The following is a 27,355-nucleotide window of genomic DNA, read 5'->3' on the forward strand; positions in this document are numbered from 1 at the left end:
GAAGAGCTCGTTGGATTTGGCAACTAAGAGATGATTGTAACTTTGGGAGAGCAGTTTCTGGGGAATGATGTGGTCAGGGGTTAAGAGAGGGGAGAGAAGGCGGAGGCCCCATCACAGACTTCAAGGGCTTCAACCGCAAAGGGCAGAAGGGAGAGGATGCCAGTTAGCATGGATGGAAGAGCCATGGCTGGCTGGTTTGTGGGCAGAAGGGAATGAGCCAGGACAGGGAGAGACCGAAGCCAAGTGGCCAAGGGAAGGTGGTCATCTGTCGGAGGCAAAGGGGCATCACTTGAACCTCAAGGCTGATGGGTCAGCCTTGGCAGAGTTGTGTGAGACAGGTGGCTGAAGGCATCTTGGTAAGCGGAGCAGCGGGGAGAAGAGAGTGAATACCTCTGTTTTTCTGTAAAACGACATGATGCTCGGCGAGTTTTCTACCGAGAGTGGCCTGAGAACTCCACAGGCCACTCAGATTTTTAAAAGATGCATGCAGAAGGTGGAAGCACAGGAAGGCCACATGGCTGGTACAGAAGGGTGCCCCAGTGGTGCAAATGGTGTTAGAAGCCAGGAGCTCTGACCACATGGGTCTGCTGGGGACAAACAGAGAAGGTTGTTTTTGTTTTTAAACCCTTACCTTCTGCCTTAAAATCGATACTGTGTATTGGCTCCAAAGTAGAAGAGCCGTGAGGGCCAGGTAACGGGGGTTAAGTGACTTGTCCAGGGTCACTTAGTGTAAGGACCAGAATATAAGGGGCTAAAATTAAAGGGCTGGACTAAATTTATCAGAGTGTGGTAGCCAGGAATTAATTAATTAATTCCAAGTGATTTTTTAGCAATTTATTTATAAAATATAGAAAGAGTGAAAGCAGAGAAATGAGAAAGAGGGCAGAGAAAGAAATCTAACTTAACGAGCTAAACCATTTGCTCAGCCCTGGCCTTACTCTGGCAGCGCTCTAGAGGCCCCAGCTTGAGGGCCTAGGTGGCAAGATGAGGGGCCCCTCCAGAGGCTAGTACCTCTCAGAACAAACCAGGGAAAGGAGTCCACCTTTCTCACTCACCCACGTGGTACTCCTAATAGAAGCCGTCCTCTGCCAGAGCTCCTCCCAGGTCAAGTTGAAAACGAAAAGCTCTGGTCACAGGAAGTTCTTGGCATTTTTAAAGATCATTCCTTTTCGTCACTTCCTGTGCCTTCCTTCCATTTTATGTGGACCAATTACAGCTAAAGCTTTGCTTAGGACTTCCCAGGGGGCAGTCAGTGGGTTCTGAATCGTCACCCACTTTCACACTTGTGGGTCACAGACCTCCCTCACTTACGGATAAGAGGGGTGAATATGTTTTTGGTGATTAAATCTAAAAATGGGCAGGGGACAGTTTTTCCCATCTTCACACTAGCTAGGAAGTGTCCGAGATCAGATTTGAACCTAGGACCTCCCATCTGTAGGCCTGGCTCTCTATCCCCTGAGCCACCTAGCTGCCCCCTGCTCACTCTACATGTATACATGGGACGGTGATCGCTGACACCAGAGGAGATAAAGCTGCCTATTTCTTACTGTGTTTCTGTCTTCTCCACCAAGGACAATGACCTTTGAACTGGACAGACCAGACTAACAATGGCCAGCTTGGGAGGGGTACACCTGAGAGATGGCCAGAAAGCCCCAAACTGCCTTGGTGAAATCTGTCCTCAGGTACTAAAAAAACTGGTGGATGCCCCAAGTTCAGGGATATTTGAAAGATTATGGAATCAGTTGCTATAGTTGCCAAGACTCCACATGGTGTGAAAAATACTGTTCTCCCACGTGGAGAAACTGCCACTTTTTTATGGGTGCAGCGTGGTGGTGTTTTACTTGTTTCATGTGTTAAATAGGATTAGAGTTAATAAAAAGAAATGTAGAATGCACCAAATAGAAACCATTGATTCCATGAGATAGCAAATCAATAGACAGAAAAGAACAGAAGTAAGGTATCCCATAGCAAGCTAGACAGCTCAGTGGATAGAAGATTGGAGATTCTTCTTTCAGAGTTCAAATCCAGCCATGGACACTTACCAGCTCTGTGACCCTGGGCATGTCACTTAACCCCATTTGCCTCAGTTTCCTCATCTGCCAAGTGATCTGGAGAAGGAAATGGCCATCCATCCCAGTATCTCTGCCAAGAAAACCCCAAAAGGGAAGAGTTAGATATGACTAAAATGAACAACAGTAACAGTTTCAGAGCAAAAACAACTGACCTGGAAAACAAGAAGAAAAAAAATTTAAGATTGTTGTGACCAAAAATGTGAATGTTGTGACCAAAAAAAGAACCTAAACATGATGTTTCAAGAAATCTTAAACTTCCCAGATCTGTTGGAACCAGAGAGCATAGTAGAAAGAATCCGCTGATCATGTCCTGAAAAAAACCCAAAGTGAAAACTCCAGGGAACATAATAGCCAAGATTTAGTTTCCAGGACGAAGGGAAAGATTTGCAAGTCGCCAGACAGGAAGAAATCCGCTCCAGTGAGCCATTGCTCTGAAGGAGCAAAGAGCTGGCCATCAGATTTGTCAGAAGGCAGAGGGCAGAAGGAGGTTAACATGAAGAGGCAGCCCGAAGGCCTCAAGGAGAAGCCACTCACAGCATCTCTGCTCTGGGGAGATGATATCTGTCACTGCTCCTTCTTGACCCCATCACCATCCAGAGGGAGTCTTCCCTAGCCAGAAGGCCCGGAGTCACCCCGTTGTGTCCTGGTGGTCTTAAAAGAAGATAAGAGGAGCACATGAGGTGGGGAGCAGTTGAGGTGCACAGAGGAGTCTGCCGTGCTTTTCCTTTGCACTCGAAGGGGAATGAATGAGCTATGCTGGGTCAGTGGCCACCACGAGCCCGGAGGGTTATGGCCTGTGTGAATGCGGGGAGAGAGGCGTCTTGAACTCTGCGACTTTGGAGCTGTTACAGTTGGCTGTGGTCAGAGAGCACGGCGTCCCTTCGGGGTGGGCTCGCCATGCTGGAGGGTGCAGGGCCAGCATCTCCCGTGGCTCACAGTCCATCCCAGAGTTCTGTGGAGAGACAGGAAGAATAGGCCGAGGCCCGAGGGGAGGGGCACGGGCAAACAGCTACGTGCCCACACGACTGAGACAGCATACACTGGGGACGATGAAGAGCAGGAGAGCGAATTTAGCCAGGCCTAAGAACGAGCGAAGTCATGTCCGTCGGGGCTGATAAGAGAGAAAGTCGGGGCATGAAGGCCTTTAAATGGCAGAGGCAGGAGAGTGGGCAACCCATTGATACAGATAGGAAAATGGAGGCTCAGATTAGGTGACCCAGTGCCCAGTCACACTGCTAGAAAGTTTCAGCTGGAATTTGAACTCATGTTCTCTAAGTCCAAGATGCGTAGAGTAACTGTCTCCTCTCTTCCTGCCTGAGCAGCGATTGGCCAAATCTGGGTAGAGCTTGTTCCCAGGGGGTCTATCTTCTGAGCCTGGGGTGCAGCGAACCGCTCCATCTGCTGCGAGCTTTTGTTTCATCTGCACCCGCATTCTTCTAACATGCCCCTTTCCAGTTCTTCCCGTTACTGCACAGGAAGAGGTCATGCTTTGGGGCGGGGAGGTGGGGACTTGGCAGCCGTTTGGGGCATATTTCTGGAGACTTAAATCTCCACTAATAATTGACTTACTCTCATGCTTAGGGGAGAAGGAAGGGAACCAGCATTTATAGAGCACCTACTGGGTGTCGGGCACTGTGCTCCAAGGGCTTTTTACAAACATCTCATTTGTTCTGCTTAACAACCCTGACAAGTTGGCATGATCATCACCCCCATTTTGGAGAGGTCAAAACTGAGGCAAATAGGTTGAGAGACTTGGCCAGCCTCTCCCAGCTAGTCATTACCTGAGGTCAAATTTGACTTCAGGTTTTCCAGACCGGAGGCAGGCATTCTGGCTCTCCCTGGGGACCACACCGACTGATGGAACCTTCATCCCTGGGCCAATAGGGTGTGCTTCAGAAAAGCGAGGTCTTCTATCACTGTTAAAATGGAGGCAGCTAGTTTGCTCGGTGGACAGAGAGCCAGGCCTAGAGACAAGAAGCCCTGGATTCAAATCTGGCCTCAGACACTTCCCAGCTGAGTGACCCTGGGCAAGTCACTTGACCCCCCTTGCCTAGCCCTTACCAGTCTTCTGCCTTGGAACCATTACACAGTACTGATTCCAAGATGGAAGGTGAGGGCATCAAAACAAAAACAAGGTACAGACCATGTGGATGCAGAGAGGTCCAGGGCCGACTCTGGGGTTTTCCCATCCCTAAAGACAAAGTGGGGAAGGGAAGGTGGCTGCGGAGAGGAGAGGGGAAACGAGCAGCCCTTTACCATCATGGAAGAGTCCAGGCCGGTGTCGAAGGATTTGGGCCCGTGATAGGTGTCTCTCCTACGTCCTTCAGTTTCATTGCTTTCACACGAGTGCCAACAGCAGAGTGGCCGTTCCCAGAGGTGACCTCTGGTCTCGCGTCTGTGGGCGAGTCTGTCCGTAGCGGAGATGAGACTGTGGCCAAGTGCTGGGCCAGCCGGGCCTGCTTTGGGAGGCTCTGGACTGGGCATCTCCTCTTTGTAGGAGGGACGCAAGGCGCCGTCTTCTGTCGGCTCGTCTGGGCCAGGGGCTTGCCGGCACCCGAGGCTTCACTCCTTCTTCTCCTTTCCTCCCTCAGTGTCAATGCTACCTCGGCGGCAGCCGTCCCTCCCACATCCTCATCCTCTGTGTTAACAACCCCATCCAAGATCGAACCGATGAAAGCGTTCGATTCCCGATTTACTGAACGATCCAAAGCCACCTCAGGGACCGGGCCTGCCACCATCACAAATGTGAACCAGACTGCCGTGGACCGGTAAGGCATGGGGAGATCAGTGGGGAGAAGAATCTGGGAACGGAGAGGAGAAGGTCCATGCAGGTCGATGGACCCCAGAATAGGAGGGGCCACTGAGGATGGCCCTGGGCCCCTGGCTATAAGGAATGACAGAAGGGGCACTTAGGTAGTCCAGGGGCTAGAGCCAGGCCTGGAGATGTAGTGTCCTGGTTCCGATATGGCCGCAGACACTTCCCAGCCCCTATCGCCTAGCCCTGACCACTCTCCTGCCTGAGAACCAACATACAATATTAATTCTCTGACGGAAGGGCAAGTTTTTATTGAGAGAGAGAGAGAGAGAGAGAGAGTGCTCTTTTGGAACTGGTGAGAGCAACCTGTGTAGCTTGATTAGGTGGCAAGTTGGATGGTAATGGGGAGAGCAAGTAGATGGTGGAGGAGTGGAGGCGGCCATGTAGGGAGAGGGAAGAGACGTGAAAGATGGGAGCCAGACAAGCAGGGGAGCCCTAGGCAGGCTGGCAGCCAAGGAGAGCTGGGAGCAGTGCATGGAGGGAGGGAACCCCCGAGAGAGGTGGGCCTTGGCCCGAAGAGGGGCTGCGAGTGGGGAAGGAGTGGAGAACGAGGCGAGGTGTGGGGAGTCGGAGAGCACTCACAGTTTCTGAGCTTTGCATTGTAGGGACATGAGGCCAATGGTAGGAAGTCCCATCTCCGGACTGACCTAGGAGGACATGCGTGCAAAAGGATTGGCCCCATTTTGTAGCCACCTAACAAAGGCCAAGTGGCTGCCTCTCTGCCAGGCTCTGCCCTGTGGCCAGTGGTGCCCTGCTTGCTGGGGCTTTTTCCAGCCGCCCTGGGCTCTGGACTCCCGGAGAGCCAAGGCCCCCTGGCCCCTGGCAGGGTGCGAGCCTGTTCCAGGAGGTGCCCACGGACAAGGGCCTCGTTGCCCCCCTGCTGTTGGTGGCCGGCAGACCCCCTTTTCAGTCCATGGGCTGGAGATCAAGGTGGTCCACGCTGAGGTGGAAGCCCTTTTCAGCTTTCCCTGTGCTGTGAGGTTAGCCTTCAGCAGGTCGTGGACGAGCCTCTGGTGGGGTCACTCCAGGCCCCTGTAGCTTGTGCTTCGGCAGAGGATCAGGGCCCGGTGAGCTTGGGCTTTGGTCCACCACATGGGCCTGCAGCTCTTGTGGCCTTTGCCTTGAAGCCACCTGCTGAGGCTCTCGCCCACGGTCCTGGCAGAGTCGTCGGGCCTGGGAGGGCCTTGGCTCTCCCTCTCCCCGGAGCCACGGGGTTGTTGGCGCCCTTCATCTTCGTGACGAGATCTTGTCATGGTCTCTGCTGTGAGGCTGCCCAGTAACAGTATCCGTAGTCAGAGCAACGGTCATGACCTTTACACAGGCTCTGCCTCTCTCCCTCTCCCCAACTGTTATTACTGTTCCCCCTGACAGACGGGGAAACCGAGTCCGGGGATTAGGCGTGTTCTTTGAGCCCCACTCGAACTCTCCCAGCCGGGTGACTGGGCTCCCTGTGAGCCTGGGCAGATTCTTTGGGCTTGACTCGGTGGTTCATGTTGGTCCTTGGAAGTAGTCAAGAGTCATTTGTGTCATTCCTGAGCGGAGTGAAGAGCTCCAGGGTTAAGGGCGGTGGGACCATCTTGGAGCCGTCCCAGGGCAAAGCAGGTCAAAGTGTAGGGCCGGGACAGCCTCCCCGGAGAGCCTCGATTGCCTTGGTGGGGCCTTAACCCTGACCTTCGGTCTTAGAATCGATCCTGGGTATTGCCAAGACCGAAGAGCAGTCAGGGCTGGGCAGTGGGGGTAGCGAGGAAGTGTCTGCGGTCACCTCCCGTCTCCGGGCCGGGCCCCATCCACTGAGCTACCCAGCTGCCTCTCCCCCTCTGGGCCCGCTCCACGTGGCCCGGGCCCACACGGAGGCGCGGCGTCTCTTTAGGTGTCTCCCAGAGGAAGGCCGGGGTCCTGGGAGGGTGGCGCCTTCTCCTGGCCCATCCATCCCGTCTGAGCGGGAGGCATGGGCGTCTCGGGAGGGACGGGGCCTCCTGTTGGCCGAGCAGGGATTCATCCCGTGTCCTCGTGTCAGGTTGAAAGAGCAAAACTTGGTCAAAGAGACCAAAGTCAAGGACATCCTGGAGAGCAGCAGCGACAGCGATGAGAAGATCCCAATCTCCAAGTCCTCTTCCCTGCCCAAGCGGAAGCTGGATCTCGAAGGGGAGATTGTGGAGAAGAAGAAGAAGGGCCGCCCTCGGAAGGACACACGCCTCCTGCCCGTGGCTCTGTCTATGCAGGTGAGCCTCTGGGCTCTGGGAGGAGCCTGCATCTTCCCCTGGGCCGCTTGACTGTGTGACCTTGGGCAAGTCCCTGGCATTTCTGAGGCTCATGAGCCGGGGCAGCATGGCTTCTTCATGAGGCTTGGGGGCTCTCTGAGGGAGCTTCTGTGCCCTCCTCTCAGGCCCCTAGCTTGGGGATTCCTCTTGGCACCAGTGTCTGCAAAGTCCCAGAGAGCCTGGGAGGGGCACAGACCAGCAGGACCCCAGGCCCAAGATGTGGGAATGAAAGGTCCTCGGGGGATCAGAGACACTGACAGACTGGCCAGTCACACAGAACCAGAACCCCCATTCTCTGATTCTGAGGGACAGTTGGACACCTGAGATGTGATCTGGAGAAAGTCCAGATGTTGGTCCACTCTGAACTTTGGTCTCCTCCTCTATGAGCCCCCCTGCTCTCTGCCTGGCATGCACGACATGGTGAGCAAGTGCCATGATGCTGCACCCCCAGGCTGAGCGTTCATTGACCTTCTCTGTTGTTTGACCCTCTGTCACAGTCCCCTGCTGCACTGACGGCCGACAAAGATGCCCTCTGCGTGTCTGCCCCAGCCCTAGCTCTTAAACTGCCGACACCAGCCCCACAAAAGTCCTTCGCCCTGCAGGTAAGCCAGGGGCCCAGTTTCCTTTGCTCGAGCACCCCAAGGAGGCCCCAGGGGGCTGAGGTCTATGGGGTACTGGGGCTGAACTCAGGCGCTGTCCTCCTGGGTCCATAGCCCATTCCCCGCCTGTCCATCTCTGGGGGAGGGGGGACTGGCAAGGCCCCTCCATAATGCAGGGCACCGATGCCCTTGGAGAGTGGGCAGGACTGCCCTCTGGTGGCCTTGAGGAAGAGGGCCGAGAAGGCCTCACTGAGGACCTGCCTCAGAGGCCAAGATGAGCTCTTGCTTTCCCCCAGCAGCTCCACCATTCCTACTGCCTGCTTTGTCTGTGGGGGCTCCAGGCCTTTGAAAGCCCTCCAGAGTCAGAGCCCCGACGGGGTCCATGATTTTGTCGGCAGGCTGGCAAATCCTGCAGTGCCCGTCTGAGTACAAAGTCCTGTAGACAAGCTTGGGGTCAGCTACCACGAGATGCCCTTGGGACGGGCTGCACTTAGCGAAGATTTTGGAGCCCCCAAGTGTAGCCCAGAGCACTCCCTGGAGTCGGGGGGAGACAGAGGAAAGGGTGTGCTCACCTCCCAGTTGGGGATTCCTGGTTTTAAGCCCTGCCTCTGCCCTGCACTGTCCGAGTAGCTGTGGCCGCCATGTGCCCTTCTCCCTCAGTGCCCCTACCGTGCTCTGAGAGCAGAGGCTACAGAGCAGGTACACCCTGACGTTACAGGAACCATCTTGGGTTCTTGGCCCCAGATTAGCAGTGCCAGCACGGCATGGGCAGCTCTGCCCGAGAGCCCAGCCATCTGCAACCTTCTGAAGAAGATGAAGGCAGAAGGCCTTTTTCCTGTCTTGTTTCTCCCCCAGAATCCTCCTGCCCATCTCCTCCTTCCCCGGGGTGGGGGGCGGGGTGCACTTGAATAGAACTAAGGAATGGCTTTCAGATGGTGAGATCCTGACCTGGAGCCTGCCAGGGGGTGGCAGATGGAGATTGGGGCCCGGGCCCCTTCCCCCAAATCCGGAATGGTGTAAAGGAGACCCTGTATCCTCTAATGGTGCCATATGACAGCTAGTTATTCACAATAGAACACCATTTCCAAGATACCTATTCTAGTAGGGACCCATTTCGACTTCAGTTCTGACGGATTCTTTTCGCTGTAGCGTGTGCCCTTGAGAACAGACACCATTTTTGCCTTTCCTTGTGGCCGCAGGGCCTGGCACCGAGTGGGTGCAGCTCATTGCTGCCAGGGATGGTGGTAGCCCCGTCCTGGGCCACTACGCTCTGATCGTAGCTCAGCTTTCCCACAGTCCTGTCTCAGGAGTCCCCAGCCTCCCACTCCTGCCCTGAATATCTTCTTTCCCCATTAAGAGCCTGTCCTTTGCGGGCCCCCCATGTCTGGCCCTGAGGGAGGCAGCTTAAAGAGAGCTCATCTAAGCGCTTCTGGAAAAGGGCAGAACAGAACTCTGGGGAGGCTCAGGGCCACCTGGAGCGGGGCCGGGCCTGGGGCAGCGGCATGTGTACGTACAGGTTAGATTTGAGGGCAAGGCTGGCTGAGTCCAAGACTTTATCCCCTGCTCCTGCCTTCCCAGCTTCTGTAGGTGAGCCTAGAGGGGCAATAGAAACTGGAGGCTGCTCTGGCAGAGCCTGACATAGGAAGCCAGGCAGAGCATGCAGCGGGCTGAGAGCCAGGCCTGGAGACGGGAGGTCCTGGGTGCAAATCTGGCCTCAGACACTTCCCAGCGGGGTGACCCTGGCCAAGCCACTTAACCGCCATTGCCCAGCCTTTGCCACTCTTCTGCCTTGGAGCCAGACTCGGGATTGGTTCTAAGACAGAAGGTCGGGTTTCTTTAAAAGCGTTGTGAGTGTCGGCACGTGGGGCTGACCTGGCCTGGCCGGGAGGCCCCCAGAACCTCGGAAAGCCGGGCCTGAAGATGTGGCCGGTCAGAGCTTCTCCCTATTCTTGCTGCAGGTGAGCTCTGACCCTTCCCTGTACATCGAAGTGGAGAACGACGTAACGGCGGTGGGAGGCTTGAAGCTGAGCCGCTTAAAGTGTACGCGGGAAGGAAAAGAGTGGGAGACCGTCCTCACGAGCCGGATTCTCACCGCCGCTGGCAGCTGGTGAGTGCATGTGGCTGCAGGGGCCGGTGGCCTCGTCCCAGCTCCGGCACTGGCCCCCGCGGCCCCTCGGGGCCCTGGGCCTGCTTTGGGGGGACAGCTGGGGTGCCGATGGCCAGACCCTCCCCATGACCCACTTCATCCCGCCCTGCGAGAGCCGATGCTCTGGGCTCGGCCCCCTGGCTTACAGCGGACTGTGCCTCGGCCTGGGCTTCAATAGGCCAGGAGAGTGGTGGTTTGGGGCCAGGGACTGGCCCGAGAGGGCCCTGCTCCACAAGCGAGCCCGGGGCAGGGTTCTAGCGGTGCAGGGGAGACCTGAGGTAGTTGGCCTCATTGTTCTTGATGGATCTGGTCCTTATTCAGCTTCCTCATCGGTGACATGATGGGGTTGGATGAGGCGACCGCCAAGGTCCGCTTCCTCACTTCGTTTCTGTTCTCTGTAAAAGGGGACTAATAAAGCTTGCGCTGCCCCCATTGTGGGATCCAGAAGGCGGCCCTGGGGGAGCTTTGAGCATCCATCTCCTGGGGGAGCCCTCCAGCCTCCCTGGGTAGGACTGTCTCCCCAGCCCAGCAGGGCTGGCCTCAGGATGTCCGCCCGTCATCACCCTTCCTTGTGAGCACCTCTGCTGGCGGAGGGCCCCTCCTGGAGCCTCTCCGAGGCTTCTCCTTGTCCTGACTGGCCCAGCTGTCCTGGGCCTTCCAGCCCTAGGACCCATGGCTCGCCTGACCTGCTGATTCTTTGGGGGTTCCTAGAGCACCACTAGGGGCATTCTGGGGAATCTGGCAGGGCCACTTCAGGCCCTGGCCCAGCCTAGTCCACCCCTGCTGTGGGGCCCGGTCCTGGACGATCTGTAAAATGGGCGTCGTGACCGCTCGGGCCTTCCCGGGGTGCAGGAGGATCGGGGGCGTAGATAGGACGCGCCGGAGATGCCCCCGGAGAGCTGAGCTTCCCTGCTCTTCACCTGTGACTGCTTTTCACCGGGTGTTGGGCTTGTGTTCCTGGCATCGATGCCCCCTCCCTTGTCTCCTTCCAGTGATGTGGTCTGTGCTGCCTGTGAGAAGAGGACCCTGTCCGTGTTCTCTTCCTGCGGTCGCCGCCTGCTGCCTCCAATCGTCTTGCACTCCCCCGTCTCCACGCTCCATTGCACAGGGCCCTACATCATGGCCCTCACTTCCGCGGCCACCCTGTCTGTGTGGTGAGTGCCTGGGCCCGGCCCGGCCCGTTCAAAGCAGGAACGCTCTGTGGCGGGGGGGGGGGGGGGGGGGAGAGGGGGGGCTCTAGTAAGTCAGAATCCTCTAACTCTGCCCAAGATCAGGCTTTTACCAGCTGCGTGCGGTGAAGCCTCCTGGCCACGGGGGCAGGTGGAGCTCAGCCACCGGACCCTCTGGTTCGTTTCTCCTTGGCAGGAGGTCCTTTGCCCCTTGCCATAGCCTCGCCCTTCTTCCAGGCTCTCAGGGCTCCCTGCACCCCCTCTTTAGCCTTCCAGCTCACAGTGGGAAGAAGCCGTTTTCAATAGGGTGAGAATTCTTTAAGGCCTCTATTCAGATGAGCCCAAGCCATGAGATGGCAGGGAGCTTATAGACATGCCTACAGACACTGAGCCCCAACTGTGTGCTTGGTTCAACCCCTATAAGTTTGGGGGGAAGAAGATGGAGATGAAGACGGCCCCGGCCGGCCTGGAGCCCAGGCCTCCCCTCTGAGTTGGACCAGACAGTCTAATGGCTCCCTGCAGGACCCCTTTGAGCTTAAGCTTCTTCCTCCTAAGACGAGGGTCTTGGCGGAAGGGCCTCCCCCCTGATCCCAAAGCTTTGCCTTCTCCCGAGCCCTTTCTCTGCTGCGATCTGGGCTCTGGCTGCGGGCTTGCCAAAGATTTGTCCCTGCCTGGGACTGTTTGTGTTCGGGGAAAAGAAGAAACCGGGGACCACAGGGATGTCCTGTTCTCGGCCGGGCCTCCGCCTCGGCCTTGCCAGAGGTCCTGTGGCCGCCCTGCTGCCGTGGGCTGAGTTGTCCTTGCTTCCTCCTGCAGGGATGTCCACAAACAAGTAGTCGTCATCAAAGACGAGTCTCTGCAGACCATCCTGTCAGGTACGAGGCCGCCAGATGCTCAGGGGGCATCCGGGGATCCCGCCCTCTTCCCTGGGGGCTGCCCCCGGGAGACCAGGCAGGGCACAGAGGTCAGACGGCCCACGAGGGCAGTAACGTGCGTCCTGTTGGGGTCGGGCCGGCTGCTCTTGTTAGCCTGGCCTGCTCGGGGGGACCTCGGCCCTCTGTCCTGGGCCCACCTGGTGGCGTGCCAGACAGGGTCCAGAGGAGGGCCTGGGGGGCCTGCGAAAGAGCAGGCCCAGGGCCCGGGCACAGGGGGAGCGGCTGCCTGGGCTTCCGGGGTCCCCCAGCCGAGGTCTTCGGATGGAGCCAGCCAGCGGTCAAGGGAGGGCGCCGTGTTTTTTGTGGAGCATAAGGGGGCGTGAAATACTTTGTAACCTGGTGGAATAAGGGGGTGATCGAGGCTTTTCTCATCTCGCCGCAGTGGGGAGACCATTCTTCTGCTTTGCTCTCTAGGAAGCGACATGACCGTGTCCCAGATATTGCTGACCCAGCATGGCATCCCCGTGATGAATCTGTCCGACGGGAAGGCCTACTGTTTCAACCCCTCCCTTTCCACGTGGTGAGTAAGCCGGGCTCCCTCTGGAGATCAGGGGGCACAGCACAGGGGCACGAGCTCAGCAGCTCCTTGAGCCATTTCTCAGTAGGGCTGTGAGGCGGCTCCGGGATGAAATCATTTCAAACTGCCCCCCCCCCCCCCCCGGCCTCTGCCGTTTGCGTTTGTTGTTGGGGGCGAGTTCTGTCCTGGGCCTCCCACCTAGCTGCGGCATGTTTGGGGGAAGCAGAGCCTGTGAGACCTTGGATCAGTCATCTCATCTCTCCAATGGGGAGAACATTTGTGCCACCTCCCTCACAGGGTTTATTGTGGGGAAATGCTTTACAAAGCCCGAGTGTCCCTGGGTGGACGGGTCTAACCCTTTGTGGGTGTCCCAGGAGGAAAAGTGGGGGTGTCTGTTGAAAACCGCGTCTTTAGAGAGGCAGCTGTCAGGGGACTGCTGTGGACTCCTTCCCGAGCCATGGGCTCAAGCCCCACTCCCCGCCTTTTGGGGGCTCAGGAATGGCTTCCCTCCTTGCTGCACTGGGCCGTTGGGAAGGCAGCGGGGTCAGATGGAAGGGCCCTGACGAGGCGCCTCCGCCCGTGTCTTCCATCCCTGTGCCCCCTCCCTCATCCTGCGGGGCAGCCGCACGGTGAGCCTCTGAGGCCGGGAGGACCAGTGTTTGCGGGCAGTGTTGGACTGCAATGTAGGGGGAATGCCAAGTGGAATCATCCGATCCTGATGGGCTCCCCCCAGCCTGGCACTGGCACTCGGCCAGCCTTCAGGCTGTCGGCCCTTCGGTGGGGGTCTGCCCTGCCCTCAGGAGGAGCGAGAGGCCTGTCTCTGGAGCGTCCAGGGATTTGTAGCTCGAGGAGCCGGGGCTTCCCATGCCGAGTCGAAGCAGAGGGTGGCCTGGCTGGGCAGCAGAGGCCGGGTAGCCATGGAGTGGTGCAGCACCTTGCTAAGAAGCCTCGGGGCCTCTTCCTACCCAGGGGCTCTGCGTAGCCATCAGCTTGGGCGGCTTGCCAAAGGGGAAGCCTCAGGGGAAGCCGCTGCCTCTGAGCCCCAGAGAAATGGGAGCTCCGCTGTGAGGCTGTGGCCCCGAGCCCCCGAGGCTGCATCGGTGGAGGGACTGTAGCCAGGGACCACGGCCCACAGCTCTGACTGCAGAGCCCCTCGAGCCACCCTCGCAGCCTGGGGGCTCCGGAACCCACACAGCTCTTCCCTTCTCCCTCCAGGAACCTGGTTTCTGACAAGCAGGATTCCTTAGCCCAGTGTGCAGACTACAGGAACAGCTTGCCGTCCCAGGAAGCCATGCTGTGTTCGGGGCCGCTGGCCATCATCCAGGGACGCACGTCCAAGTATGCCCTGCGCCCAGACTGGGGGGGCCGAGGTGGGGGGGGGGAATGAGGGCCTTCACTCGAGCGACTGCCGGATCTAAAGTTCTGAGACTGGCCCTTGGGATGTACTAGTTTTTTAGACTCCCTCGGCTAGGCGAAAGATCAGAGGTGGGTAGAAGGAGCAAAGTGAACTAGTCCGGCCAAGTGCCCGTCACCAGAGAAGAGCGAGCCAGCCCTCCCTCGGCCGTCCCTCTTGTCCTCTCACTTCCGGGTCACCAAGCTCGGAGGTCACAGTGCTGTCAGCCTCACGCAGACCCCGTAGACTCCCAGCCCAGGCCTGGCTTCCTAGTCAAATGCTTGGCACGAGATGAGGTCAAGTGGGAGGCCCCAGAAGAGTCAGTGTCCTTCCCACAGTCCAAGGAGGACGTCCAGCTGAACTGCCCTTCTAATAGGGGGCGGCCCCGGGGCCATTGGGGTGCGTGCACAGGACCTTCCATCGTCTCTCTCATGCGAAGTGCATAGACCTCCTCTATGCACGGTCAATAGACCGAATTCCTGCAGGGCTGTGGAGGGTCAGCCTGCCTGGGGCTCTCCACTCCATTCAGACCCCCAAGAGCTTTCCTAAGGCCCAGGGCTGCAACTAGGCCACCCCCTACTCAGTAAAGCCCAGAGGCTCCCCACAGGCCTCAGAAGTCAACACAGATAACTGTGCTTGGCCTTCAAGGCCCTCTGCGGCCTGGCCGCTGCCCCCTGGCTTCCTTCAGATCCCCTTCTCCAGGACGCCTTCCCCTCCCTCGGGGTTCCAGGGCCTTCTCTGGACACTGCTTCCTCTCTCCTGCCCAGAGTTTGTTTGGTGCTTACCGGTTTGCTTGTTGCCTCCCCCTGAGGGCGTGGTTGCTCTTCTGCCTCTTGTTGCGGCCCCAGAGCCTGGCACATAGTAGGCGCTTAATAAATGCTGAGGTCACTGGGTGGGGGTCCCGCATCTTCTTTAGTGGGGGCCTTCACATACTCTTGGGTCCCACACACACGGGGGTGGCCCTTGGCCGGCTGTGCAGCAGGGCCACGAGAGGAGAGGGAGACCCCGCTGCCCAGCTCAGTGGGCTCTTGTCTTGCCACGGTCGCCACTATCTGGCTCGGCCTGATGGAAGAGGGCTGCGACATTTGGGCTCTTGGTACGCCGGCTGGCCCCCACCCCTCCCCCCACCTTTCCGTGTGTTTGGAAGGGCCCGACGGCTCGGAGCCGGGGACAAGGGGCTCGCTCGGCCTCCTGGACAGGCCTGAGTCCCACCCACGGCCCTTCTCTGCTGCCCCCGGCTCACCAGGCGCCTCCTCCCCGTCTTGTCTTCGCAGTTCAGGAAGACAAGCGACTCGGTTGTTCTCGGTGCCTCATTTGGTCCAGCAAGAGACCACCCTGGCCTACCTGGAGAGCCAGATGGCAGCAGCGCTGACGCTGCAGTCCAGCCACGAGTATCGCCATTGGCTCCTCATCTATGCACGGTACCTCGTTAATGAAGGTGAGCTGGCCCCGTGCGGGGTGGGGGGGGGCAGGCCAGGGAGAGCCCCCGGGGGGGCCTGGGCTTCCTCCAGCACCTCCTTTCCTTCCCACGCAGGGTTTGAATATCGGCTACGAGAGTTATGCAAGGATTTGCTGGGCCCCGTCCATCACTCCACAGGCAGTCAGTGGGAATCCACAGTGGTGGTAAGGCCCCCGCAGCCTCCTGAAGGGAGGGCCTTCATCCCGGGCACAGGGGAGGGGTGCCCGTGGGCCTTGTCCAGGGCCTGCTGGGGAAAGTCTTTCTCTGCAATGAGGAGGCAGCCAAAGAACCCAGGGTTCAAGTCCCTGACCTTCCAGAGCCCCCATTTCATCATCAGTCCAGTGAGGAGCGGCAGGGTCGCCTCCTGCTCTGAGCTCCTCTGTCGGATCCTGTTAAAAGCATTTCTTTTGGCAGAGGCTGGGTTGCCCAGTGGATAGCGAGCCGGGCCCCAAGGCAGGAGGTCCTGGGTTCAAAGGCGGTCTTGGACACTTCCTAGCTTGCCCGCTGTCTTAGAAGGGCTCTTTCCATCCGTGCTGTGCACGGCCCGCGACCCCGGCGGGGGAGCAGCCGGCCCGCACGAGCAGGCAGGACCTCTCGAACATTGGGCTTAATCTGACCGCTGAAAATGGGAACGGGTGAAGGACGGGGCTCCCTGCGGTCGCAGTAGGGGGGGGGTCATCGGGAGAAAAGGTGGTTCTGAGTCAGCACGGCGCGCCCTCCGGACAGTGTGGAGAGCTCCGTTCTGGGAAGTATGCCAGGAAGCTGGACGGCTGGCCAGTGCGGGCCTCCCTCCCCTGTGCGATGCAGGGACAGAAATGAGGAGGGGTCTGCTGCGGGGGGGGCCGTCTGGGTCGTGGGAGCCCTCTGCCTGGACCCAGACGGCCGTTGCCCCCCCTCGGCCCTTGGGGCCCCCGGGGCTTCCCGCAGGCCGGCCCCTCCACCTCTGCCCTCCTGTCTCCGTGTCCAGGGCTTGAGGAAGCGAGAACTCCTCAAAGAGCTGCTGCCAGTCATCGGGCAGAACCTGCGCTTCCAGCGATTGTTCACGGAATACCAGGAGCAGCTGGACATCCTGAAAGACAAGTAGCCGCCCCCGCTCTGGAGGTGGCCCGCTCCAGGAGGAGCCGCTCCTCGGCACCAGCCTCCGACGGATGGCCCGGCCGAGCCAGGGAGACCGCGGCGGGCGCGTGACATCCAGGCGTGCGGACAGGCCCGGCCTCCTTCCTCTCCGGAGCCACGTCCCGGCGCTGCGGGGAGGCCCGCGCCCGGGACCCTCGCCACGACTTGTCGGGGAGGCGGACGGAGACGGCCGCCTCCCTGCCCGGCGACCGGCACGGCTCTGCGGAGCCCGTCGGGGCCGCGGCCGGGGCCCGTGAGCCCGGCAGGCTCCGGGGCCTGCCCTGTGGACGGCAGAGGCGCCAGCAGCCCAGAGACTCCCCCCGAGAGAAAGGCTGCGCTCCCCCTCGCGAGAGAGGACTTTTCTTGGCCAATAATCAGGATTTCCTATGGGGCACGTGGACACTTGTCACCCGTAGGACACGGCAACTCTAATTATGACAGCTCCGTTGCTCAATAATTGTACCAAATTCCCCTGTCCTCATTTGGTTTTTAATTTTTCAATGTTTGTAAGAGACCGTTTTTCTGGGAAGGGACAAGGGGTGGGCGATTCTTTTTGTAAGTATAAAATAAATGAACAGCATTGGATACAAAACGCAGCACGCTGCCAGCCGGGCTCTTCCTGCCTCCGGGCCCCGGGTCAGGGGGCTCCGCAGGGCTCTCTCTGGGCCCCCCGGGCAAGAACGTGGGCCGGAGCGCCCTGCTCACACGCCTTCCCTTTGCCGAGAAGGAGCCCGGGAGGCCAGAGCCCCGTGTAGCCCGTGGCTGGCACACGTCCAGCTGCAGAGCAGGATCTGGCCTCCACGAGCCCCAGAGCTGACCCAGCAGCATCTGTGAGCCCCCGAGACAGCGGAGGCCTGTGAAGGGTCGGCTGAGAAGAATCCCCGAGACGCCCCTCCATCACCAGGGCCTGTGCTGCCCGTCCAGGGGGCCGCTTCCCCGCTCCTGGGCACAGGAGATCCTGGGGGCATCTGTGCGTCTCCTCCCACTTCCGGACTCCCAGCCTGCCCCTGGGCCTGCTTCCAGGACCAACTCCTCCTCCCCATCTCATCAGGCTGAGCCCACTTTGAGTTCATTCCCTGATGTGATGGAGAGGACCCTGGACTGTGGGGGGAGGCCCAAGCCAGGTTCTCGGGAGCTGGGTGACCCGGGACGGCCCCCAGGCTTGGGCATGGCAGTGACCTCCAGGCACTTCCTAGATGTGTGGCCCTGGCCAGGTCACTGAATCTCCATTTCCCAGCCTCGGAACCAAGACACGGTGGAAGGGGAAGGCCTTAATAACAGCGATTCTCCCTCCACCCCCTACTAGCAGGACTGCTTTGGAGCAAAGCCTTTGGTACCGTGCCGTGTGCCGCAGAAAAGGGCCGTTGGTCTTCCTGAATTCGGGGTGATTTTAATCATTCCCCCGTGCTGATGGAGGGGGTGATTCTCCCAAAGACATGGATTTTGAATGAAGAGTTCAGTTTGGGGAGAGACCGTGGGAGGCAGCTGCAGGGACCCCCTAGGAAGTGACCCCAGCATGGCGAGACACAGGCCCGCTCGGGAGAGGGCCCAGCCGAAGAATGGTTCTGGAATGGCTTTGGCCACCCTGAGGCCCACAGGAGGCCCGCTTAGCCGTGAGGCTGCTTTCCGGGAGCTCCCAGGCCCAAACCCAGGGCGAGAGGGCGGGCGGCCGGGCACCCTTGGTCACCAAGAATGGCCGGAGAGGAGGCAGCGCATGAAGAATTGAGACGTAGAGTGCTGGAGATCTGACGGATAGAAAGAGAAGGGGCGGATCTGGGCCGATCCCCTTCCACCTTGGTGCGCACCTTGTCCTCCTTGGATCCACTGCTGGACTCGATAGCCTGGGCGTCAGAGGAGCGAGTTCTAGCCTGACCCTCCCTCACCTTCCCTAGCCTTCCTCACACGTGAAATTAGAAATCTGGAAATCTTCTGGCAGGGCCCCATGACTTAAGCCATAGAATAGAGGAAAAGGAACAAAGGCCGAAGCAGAAGCGAACAAAAGGCACCTACTAGGGGCTCCCTGCCAAGCATTGGGGGACACGAATAGAAAAAACGAGGCTCTCTTCTCAGGACCTCGCTCCCCTGTGGAAGACGGCTCATAAAAGAAGGCTCCTTAGCAGAGTGCAAAGGCCCACAGGTCCTGAGCACAGCCCAGGAGCAGATGGCAGAGCCCCAGGGCCCTTGGGTCAAGTCAGAAAGGTCTGCAGGGCCTAGACACAGGACGAGGGCAAGGCCTAGCAGCCCCCACTTTACCAGAAGGAACGATGGGTAAGTCCCAGGTGATCCAAACAGTGGTGACTAGTGTTGCCACCAAATGGGTCCCTGGGCAGCCCGAGGGGCCAAGGAGAACGGCCCCTTGGTGTGTTGAGTCATCAACTTGCCATGCTAGCTAATGCTGCCATCACAACTAGAGATCTTGAGGAAGAACCAAGATGGCGGCATAGGAGCCGTGAAGGCTGGAACTGCTCTGAGAACTAGACCAACCAACAACCGGAGCACTTTTCTCCAGATTCATTCCCCTGGAACCAACTCCCCTCCCCTCCCTCATGGGTCCAACTTCTCAAAGCCTGGTTCCCCCCACATTCCCATGTCCAGGCTGTTGGCTAAGGTTAGCCACATGACCCAGTAAGTGACTTCTTTTCCAACATCAGTGGCTCATTTTCTCTAGCACTCGTCGGACAAGTAGCTTCCCCATTTTACAGATGAGGAAATTCAGCCTGAGAAGTTATAGGAGATGCTTATGGTCACTGTTTCTAAGGGTCTGAGTTGTTTAGTCATGTCCAACCCATTTGGGGTTTTCTTGACTGATATCCATTGGAATCCTCCAGTTCATTTGACAGATGAGAAAACTGAAGTAAACAGGGTAAAGGGACTTGTGCAGGGCCATATAGCTAGTGATTGTCTGAATCTGGATTTGAGTCTTCCTGACTTTAGACCCCGATCTCTATCTAGTGTACCATCTACACACTCTAAGGATCTGAGGCAGGATTCGAATTCACTTCCCTTAACTCTGGGATCAGGTACTATGCAACCTCTCCACATGACCCCAAGGTAAGTTTAATAGAAAGGAGAGAGGGACAGAAAATGGGAAAGGTCCTTACCAAGTCTTTGGGGGATGACTATTTCTAGGGGTGTCTGGCCCCAGGCCCCACAGCCTTCCTTCTCACCCACCCCAGCCTCCCTTAAACGAGGCTCTTTCCGAGGACACGTTGATACTCCTTGAGCTCCCTAACTTCCAGTTCCTAAATCATCTCAGTGACCTCTACTCACTACATTAGTCACTCCCAGGGATGGCTGGAAACCTCGATCTGGTCATCACCCACTTCAAGGATCTGAATTTTGTCATGGCTCATCTCCATCCATCCTTCCTTTTGTCTCCTAAAGGGCTCTTCTATGCCTCCTCTGCCCAAGTTGTCCTTCGGTACACCCTCAGTACCCTGCCCTCTCCTCCCTGTCTACTCTGCCAACAACAATGGCTTCTACAGTGGACATAGAACAAAAATGGCAGACAGATCCCCAAGGAAGAGAGTGCTTAGTTGTCATTGATGAATTAAGTTAGGAATCCCCAAAGAACTACCTTCTTGGGTCCCGAGAGAACTGGCAAATGGGATTGCTGAACGGATGCCAGCCATATAGCAAAGATCAGAAGAAATGCCTCCCTTTGGAGGACAAATATCCCCCCATCCAGAAAAGGGAAGCATTTGAGCACTGACTCAGGGTAGAATTCTTGCCTCCCATGTCCAGGTTTGTTTTTCTGGGAATTATTACTTAACTAATGTTTATTAAGCACAGTGCCAGGCACTGTGCACACTGGGAACAATCTCTGCCCTAAAAGAGCTCCCAGTCGTGGGGGAGAAAACACAACCATGTACACATTGAGGGGAAAAGCATGCATCTTGTCGGCAGGCAGTACCATGAGGAACAGCTTTTGTCCCGTGGAGCTCTGACAAACGGAATAAACGGGTAGTTAAGACATGGGGCCATTTACTTCATCCTCATGCAGAGGCCATACTCACCCACCAGTGAATACACGGGAAGGGTTAGTGGATTCGATGCAGAGAAACTTGTTATCGGATAGAAATGAAATTATAAGAAGCTGGCGCAGCAAAGATGGAGAGGCTAAACTGGGGAGAGGCTAAGATGAAGGAGGTGCCCCTTCCCTCCTCCCCAGGCTGCCCTGACCCCAGCACGTCTGCCAGTCTGTGTCTGGGCTCCATGAATTTGCCCAACTGGGCTCAGCTCTTCCATGTGTCTGCCTATCAGTGCCCGGGCCCTTCATCCCCCAGACTGCCCTGACCTCTGCAGGGCTGCCAGTCTGTCTGATCTCCAAGTTTGCCCAGCTATGTCCAGTCCCTCTCATGTCAGTCTCCCTGTGTCCGGCCCCTTCCCATGTTCATCTGTCTGTGCCCAGCCCCTCCATGTGTCTGACCATCTGTGCTTGGGCTCATGGTGTCTTCCCAGCTTCCCAGTTTCTCTCTGTCCAGACAATCTGTCCTCACCCCCACCTGCCCTTGAGCCTTCTCTGAGTCCCCCTGTGAGTCTGTTGACCCTTTCCTGGGTTGGGGATTCATCATGCCCCGCCACATGTCTTCTGCTCCCACATATTGCCCGCCAACCCCGCTCCCACTCTCATTTCTCCCTCAAGGCCCGCCACACCTGCCAACAGGGTACCTTGTGGCTCACGCGGGCCGCCATTGTGATTTTAACCCCTCCCCACCACCAAAGTTTATAGAAAATGGCCTCATGGAAAGGATGTTTATAGAATAGCCCTCTCCCTGGAAAGCTCTAGTGGGAGCGGGGCATCTCAGACTGTGTCCACTGAGATTAGTTAAAAACTTAGGGCAGAAGGCAGGGAAGTGGCACAGTGGAGAAAGAGCCAGGCTTGCAGATGAGAAGTCCTGGGTTCAGACACTTCCTAGCTGTATGACCCTGGGCAAGTCACTTAACTGCCATTGCATAGTCCTTCCTGCTCTTCTTTCCTGGAACTGATACTTGTCTGTTCTAAAACATAAAGTAAAGGTTTTAAAAAATGTTAGGAGAGAAAGGAAATTCTACTTAGAGATTCTGAATTTAAGCTAGAGTGGTCGAAAAGCAGACATCACCCAGGAACGTTAGCCTAGCCAGGCTGGGGGTGGGAAGATGACTCTGGTCCGCAGTGCCCCCAGGGCTACCATCCATGTCTGTAATGGGCCCTGAGATATCTCTGAAGCCTCCTGGGAGGGACCTCCATTCCAGAGGCAGGGACAGACTTAGCAGATGCTTCCCTGCCAGAGGGTCTGCCCACATCCTCCCAAGATCCAACCGATGCTGAGCATTCTGGGGACCGCGGACTCCAAGGTAAAGGCAAGCCTCTCTAGGAGGGAGGATCGGGGCCTCTTTGGGCTCAAGGAAGCCACAAACTTTAGAAGAGCTCTTCAGCCCTCTGGATCTGGTGTGTGACGACACGTTCTGAGCATCCCTTGGAGCCCTGTGATTCCGCAGCTGACAGGGCCATCTGGGAGGACCTCAAGGCACATGCTGCCACACTTGGCCTAGGAAAGGTGGGAAGCTGAGGGGGCAGAGCCCTAGGCAAGGAGGTCCCTGATGTTTCACCCCAAACCTCTGAGGATGGGCATAGATGATGGAGATGGAAGGGACTTTCTGGCAAATTCAGCCCCTGGCTTTGGTTTTGTGAGATCTCATTCTTGAGAAAGGAAGGAAGGAAAGGAGGGAAAGAAGGGAGGGAGGGAGGGAGGGAGGAAGGAAGGAAGGAAGAGAGGAAAGAGCTTTTGTTTATACTAAAGATACATGCAAAGCATTGTGCTAGGCTTTGGGGATATAAAGAAGTTTGGGTCCTGATGGGAAGATGGCAGTCAGTTCAATCAAACATTTATTTAGTGGTTGCTTATGTGCCAAGCACTGTGCTAAGTGCTGGTGATATAAAGAGAGGCAAAGAGTCCCTGTGCTTGAGGAACTTACAGTCTAATGGGGAAACAACATGCAAACAAATCTATACCAAGCAAGTTATAGACAGGATAAATGGGAGTCAACAGAGAGAAGGCACCAGAATTAAGAGGTCTTAGGGAAGGTTTCCTGGAGAAGGTGGCATTTTAGTTGGGACTTTAAAGAAGCCAGAGGTCAGAGTGGAGGAGGGGGTGTTGCAGGCATGGGGGACAGACATGCAGGGTCTTGTTGGAAGTCAAGTCGGGTGGAAGAGGATGAGTTAAGGAGCAGGGTGTGATAACATTGGGACATCACTTGGAGAGGACCCTTTTGGGGGCAGCAGCAAAGCAGACAGTTATGCTTCTTTGATGTCTTTTCCTCTGATAAAATCCTCAGTTCCTGGTGCCAACCCGTCTGACGGGCTGAAGCCTTTGATGGCCAGAATTTTCTGTTCTGAAACTCCAGAAGCTGTGGCTGCATTTCCCTGGGGCGGCTTCCCAGGATGATATCTGCAGGCACTTGGCACACTCCTGTATAGTCGTATGTGCTATATGATGCTAATTATTGCTGTTATTATTTTTTTAAACCCTTACCTTCCACCCTAAATACTATGTATTGGTTCCAGGGCAGAGGAGCAGTAAGGGCTAGGCAATGGGGGTTAAATGACTTACCCAGGGTCACACAGCTGGGAAGTGTCTGAGACTTGAACCCAGGATTTCCCATCTCTAGACCTGGCACTACATCCACTGAGCCACCCAGCTACCCCGTATTGCTATTATTATTTAGGATTATGTTGGACTTAGGCTGTCTCCATTATGGTCTGAAGGGAAATAGTGATCGTGGTGCTCTGACTTGCCTCCTGTCTCCCCCTTAGTGCCCTGATCTTTGGCCAGGCTGGCTTGCCTGACCTGTGGATGGTAGTTGGTTGGCACTGGGCAGCCACATGAGAATACCAGTAAGACAGTTGAAGAAATGAATGGCAAATACATCAGTGATGAAATGTTCTTTGTAGTTGGGCATAAGTAAAAAAGCTAAACATTGAGTTAAAAAGGAAATCTAGGCAGAAGGGAGGCCGCCATTGGCTACCAAGATTGAATCTCCATAGGAAAGTCTTTGTGGATGCCATCGTAAACCAAAAATTAAGGAAGGAGTTTCCTTTTTTGGATCAATATTCAGGGCTGAAGTGATGCTGGAGAATGGGCAAAGCAGCAGGTTTGACTCTGCCTTTATCCTCTAGAGAAAGGAAGGGGGAAATCAGCTGAGTAGTACAGTGGGCTAATTAGAGATTCTTGGTAAGTAGGAATAGGTTGGTTGACTGGAGAAAGAGGATTGAGGGGTTACCATAAGAAGCCAGCTAGAATCTTCATGGAGGTTCCTTAAAAAGAATTCCCAGGAGAGAGCAGCTGGGTGGCTCAGTGGATTGAGAGTCAGGCCTAGAGATGGGAGGTCCTGGGTTCAAATTTGACCTCAGACACTTCCTAGCTATGTGACCCTGGGCAAGTCACTTAATTCCAGTTATCTAGCCCTTGCTATTCTTCTGTCTTAGAGTTGTTAGCAGGACAGAAGGTAAGAATTAAAAAAAAAAAAGATCAAAAGAAGTGAATGATCATATGATAGTGGTGATCAGGAGGGAGATTCTTCTGTAAGTAAAGGGGCTTATTTTTAAAAGGATTGGACTTTATATTTTATGAGTGTGGTCACCAGGAATTGAATTAATTCTAAAGAGATTTTATTTACAATTTACTTTTAAAATTTAGAAAGAGTGAAGCAAGAAATGAGAGAGAGATTAGGGTAAGATATCTAGCCTGAGCACTAAGTAATTTACTCCCACCTCCCCCACCCCCACCCCCACAGGGAGAGTGAGTTTCAGTCAGCTTTGGCAAAGCAGAGGACCTGGGAAGTTTCTCAAGGCAACAGGTTTTTCCTGAGGCTGATCTCTTCAGAGAAAAACCAGCAGTTGAGTAAGTTTTTTCACTCACCACATGTCAGTCCAGTCAGCAGTTCCTTCTGCCCCTCTTTACCAGCCTCAACACGAAAGCATGAAGATTTCCTCCAGTCTCCACTTCCAAAAATGAAGAACTGAATCTTACAGGAAGTAACAGCTGCTTTTCAAGATGCTTCTTTTGCATCACTTACTGTGTCTTCCCCTAATTTTATATCTTTCAATCATAGTTGACACTTTGTTTTAGGACTGCCCAGAAGGCAGTCAGTTGATTCTGATTCATCATCCACTATCACACATGTGGGTCACAGACCTTTCCCACTCAGTGTGTGAAGTGGGGTATTTGCACTTTTGGTGATTAAATCTAAAAATGGGTAGATCTCCATACTTAACTTTTGAGTATCATTTTCTAAAAATAGACAGGGGTTACAATTTAATCTTCACAATCAGGGGAAAGTTAAGTATTTTCATTGTTATAATCAGGGGAGTATTAAATTTAATCTTCACACTTCCTACCAGCAATGTCATGGGTTCAGAAGAATAAGAGGCAGCATTTACCTAGTAATAATAGCTATCATATAGGGCTTACTTTACAGTTATTGTCTCATTCCTCACAACCATGGTGCTATTATTATACCCATTTTACAGATGAAGAAAGGGGAAAAGGGTAAGCATTTGTACAGTGTCCACTGTGTACAAGGCATATGTGCTAGGTGTTTTTACAAATATAATTTCACTTGATCCTCACAGCCATTCTATTCCTATTTTATAGTTGAGAAAACTGAGGCAAGCAGTTTAAGTGATTTGCTCTGTGTCACACAGCCTAGTAAGAATCTGAGACAGGATTTGAACTTAGCTCTTCCTGATTCTAAGAATCCACTCTATGCACCTTACCATTTGTCCACTATTAGGTTAAAACAGGAATCTGGTCCTTATTATGATGAATAAAAATGATAAACAGTAGAGGAAATGAGTAGGAAAAGAGCCTTTAATAATAAAAGGAAAATGTCTTCTCTCTGGCAAACTCCCACTCTGCCCCTCAGCTCCGGAGCTCAACTGGATGAAAAGTCTGATAAGAAGTCCCTCCCTAGTGCAGGATTAGTCCATTTATAGACCAATTCCAAACCAGGACATAAGGGAAAGGGAACCCTGGAAGGTGCAGGGAATGACCCCAGCATACAGTTTGTCTTAGAGGTGCAGGGAATACATCCCCCACCATACAGGTTTTTTTTTTTCAAAACACACATTCCCCCCCACCCCGGGATCTGTTGGGAAACCAGTCTCCCCAATGGATCCTGCAAACACAACCAAACTTATAACTTCAACTGAAGATACATAGGGCTTCTAAGAGGAAAATACAACAAAAGGAAATGAAAAAGAACAAAACCAATTAGGGGCAGTCCCCTTTGGCACAACAATGTACATACAAAACAAATGTATTCAACAAAACAAATGCATTCAATCCCCCCAAAGTTCAATTCAGCACATCCAAAAGTTTGCTCAGGATCTCTTGGAACAGTGTGTGGTCTCTGCAGGCATCTTTATGGCATATTCTGCAAGCAGTTCACTTACTGGATTCTGGGAGGTAACAAGTTTCTTACCCTAAAATTTCTTTCAAAAGAACTTAAACTTTGTATTATAAGATAACACATTCCCCCCTGAGAAGGATATTGACAAACATATAAATCACACAGGGATACATGGCTGAGGTATGAGATATATGAATCATTACCAAAAAAAAAAAAAGCAAAAATATCACAAAAATCCAAAAAAAAAGGTAACTACTGGATAAATTATAAAAATCCAAACCTTATATGCAAAAATCCTAAATAATGAAAAATAAAATTATAACAGGTCCTTGAATCAGGGTCTGATCAAAGTGGTTTATGTCTGACAAGCCTGCAATTGCAATCATGCACTTACCCACTCAGCAGCTAGGACTACAGTAAATTGCCACAGTATGAAAGACTAAAAAGGGACTAGATTTTTTAAACAGATGGAAAATATTCCCCGGTCTAATTTTTTCTCGTCTCTCAGGGATAGGGGAGCCAGAACAGTCAATGTTATGTACTTGATAGAAAGTGTTTTACAAGGAGTGTGGTACAAGGAGTCCTGCGTATAACATGTAAAACACTGCAACCTTGAGTCATACACAAGGTTCAAGTCCTTTTGTATTGGTGCAGAATCTCATCAGTCCTAGCAGGATTGGTCTTTTTGACCTGTGTGCTCATTTGGCACTATTCAGGTTAAGTTCATGCTTCTTTGGCACTGTGCAGGTGAAGTCTGTGCTCCTTTTTGAGCCCTTTTCCTGGAATCAGACACATTTATGAAGCAAAGCCCCATAATATTAACAACCCACAGGTTCCATAATCTAAGGCTGTTGGGCATGCCTTTATATTTAGGGCTAGTGGACATTCTAAATCTTACACTAGTGTAAAATTAAAAAAAAAACTTTTAATATTGGTGACATGTGCTTCAAGTACAAAAAATGGGAGAAAGAAAAAAGGAAAACTCAAATACCATATTGAACATGCAAGGAAAAACAATAATAAAAAAATTTTTAAATAAAAAATATATACACTGTGCCAGGAAAGGAGAGGTAGAATACAAAGGTTTCTTACCCCAAAATTGAGATCCATTTCCTTTTTAACTTAGCCATGATCCACAGTATGAGTGCAAATGATTTTCACAAAATAACAGGTTTATAAAACAGTAGTACAATAGGCAATGCACATTCAAAGAAAGTACCAAATGCTCCAACTTTACAAAAAAACACATCAACTTATCTAAAGGTTACTAATATAAGTTTCTTCCAACTAGTTTATGGACTTTTATAAAGGTATTTTCTCAAGTTCAAGTATAAGATGGTGCAAATAATGACAGAATATATATATATATATATATCCAATAGCAAAATTACAATAGCTAAAAATGACATAAAATAATAGCAATATTGTAGATTAACCCATACAAGCAGTTTAAATACGGAACCACAAATTTTCCCTTCAA

The 27,355-nt window shown here is 54.3% G+C and overlaps 1 protein-coding gene across 5 annotated transcripts in view; it reads left to right on the top strand.

Annotated features, from left to right (window-relative positions):
- The window catches only part of LOC100029345 (protein HIRA), an 82,678-nt gene extending 65,600 nt beyond the window's left edge, over positions 1–17,078 (top strand). For all 5 annotated transcript variants that reach the window (XM_056821411.1, XM_056821414.1, XM_007490465.3 and 2 more), the window contains 11 exons: positions 4,664–4,840; positions 6,905–7,109; positions 7,646–7,750; positions 9,706–9,854; positions 10,886–11,047; positions 11,879–11,937; positions 12,412–12,517; positions 13,730–13,852; positions 15,182–15,345; positions 15,442–15,530; positions 16,334–17,078. In XM_056821411.1, the coding sequence (XP_056677389.1) occupies positions 4,664–4,840; positions 6,905–7,109; positions 7,646–7,750; positions 9,706–9,854; positions 10,886–11,047; positions 11,879–11,937; positions 12,412–12,517; positions 13,730–13,852; positions 15,182–15,345; positions 15,442–15,530; positions 16,334–16,450 (1,456 nt within the window). In that variant the 3' untranslated portion in view covers positions 16,451–17,078. The remainder of the gene's footprint in view (positions 1–4,663; positions 4,841–6,904; positions 7,110–7,645; positions 7,751–9,705; positions 9,855–10,885; positions 11,048–11,878; positions 11,938–12,411; positions 12,518–13,729; positions 13,853–15,181; positions 15,346–15,441; positions 15,531–16,333) is intronic.
- The last annotated feature ends 10,277 nt before the right edge of the window (positions 17,079–27,355 follow it).

The sequence above is a fragment of the Monodelphis domestica genome, chromosome 3, assembly GCF_027887165.1.
Source record: "Monodelphis domestica isolate mMonDom1 chromosome 3, mMonDom1.pri, whole genome shotgun sequence".
NCBI classification, from domain to species: Eukaryota; Metazoa; Chordata; class Mammalia; order Didelphimorphia; family Didelphidae; genus Monodelphis; species Monodelphis domestica.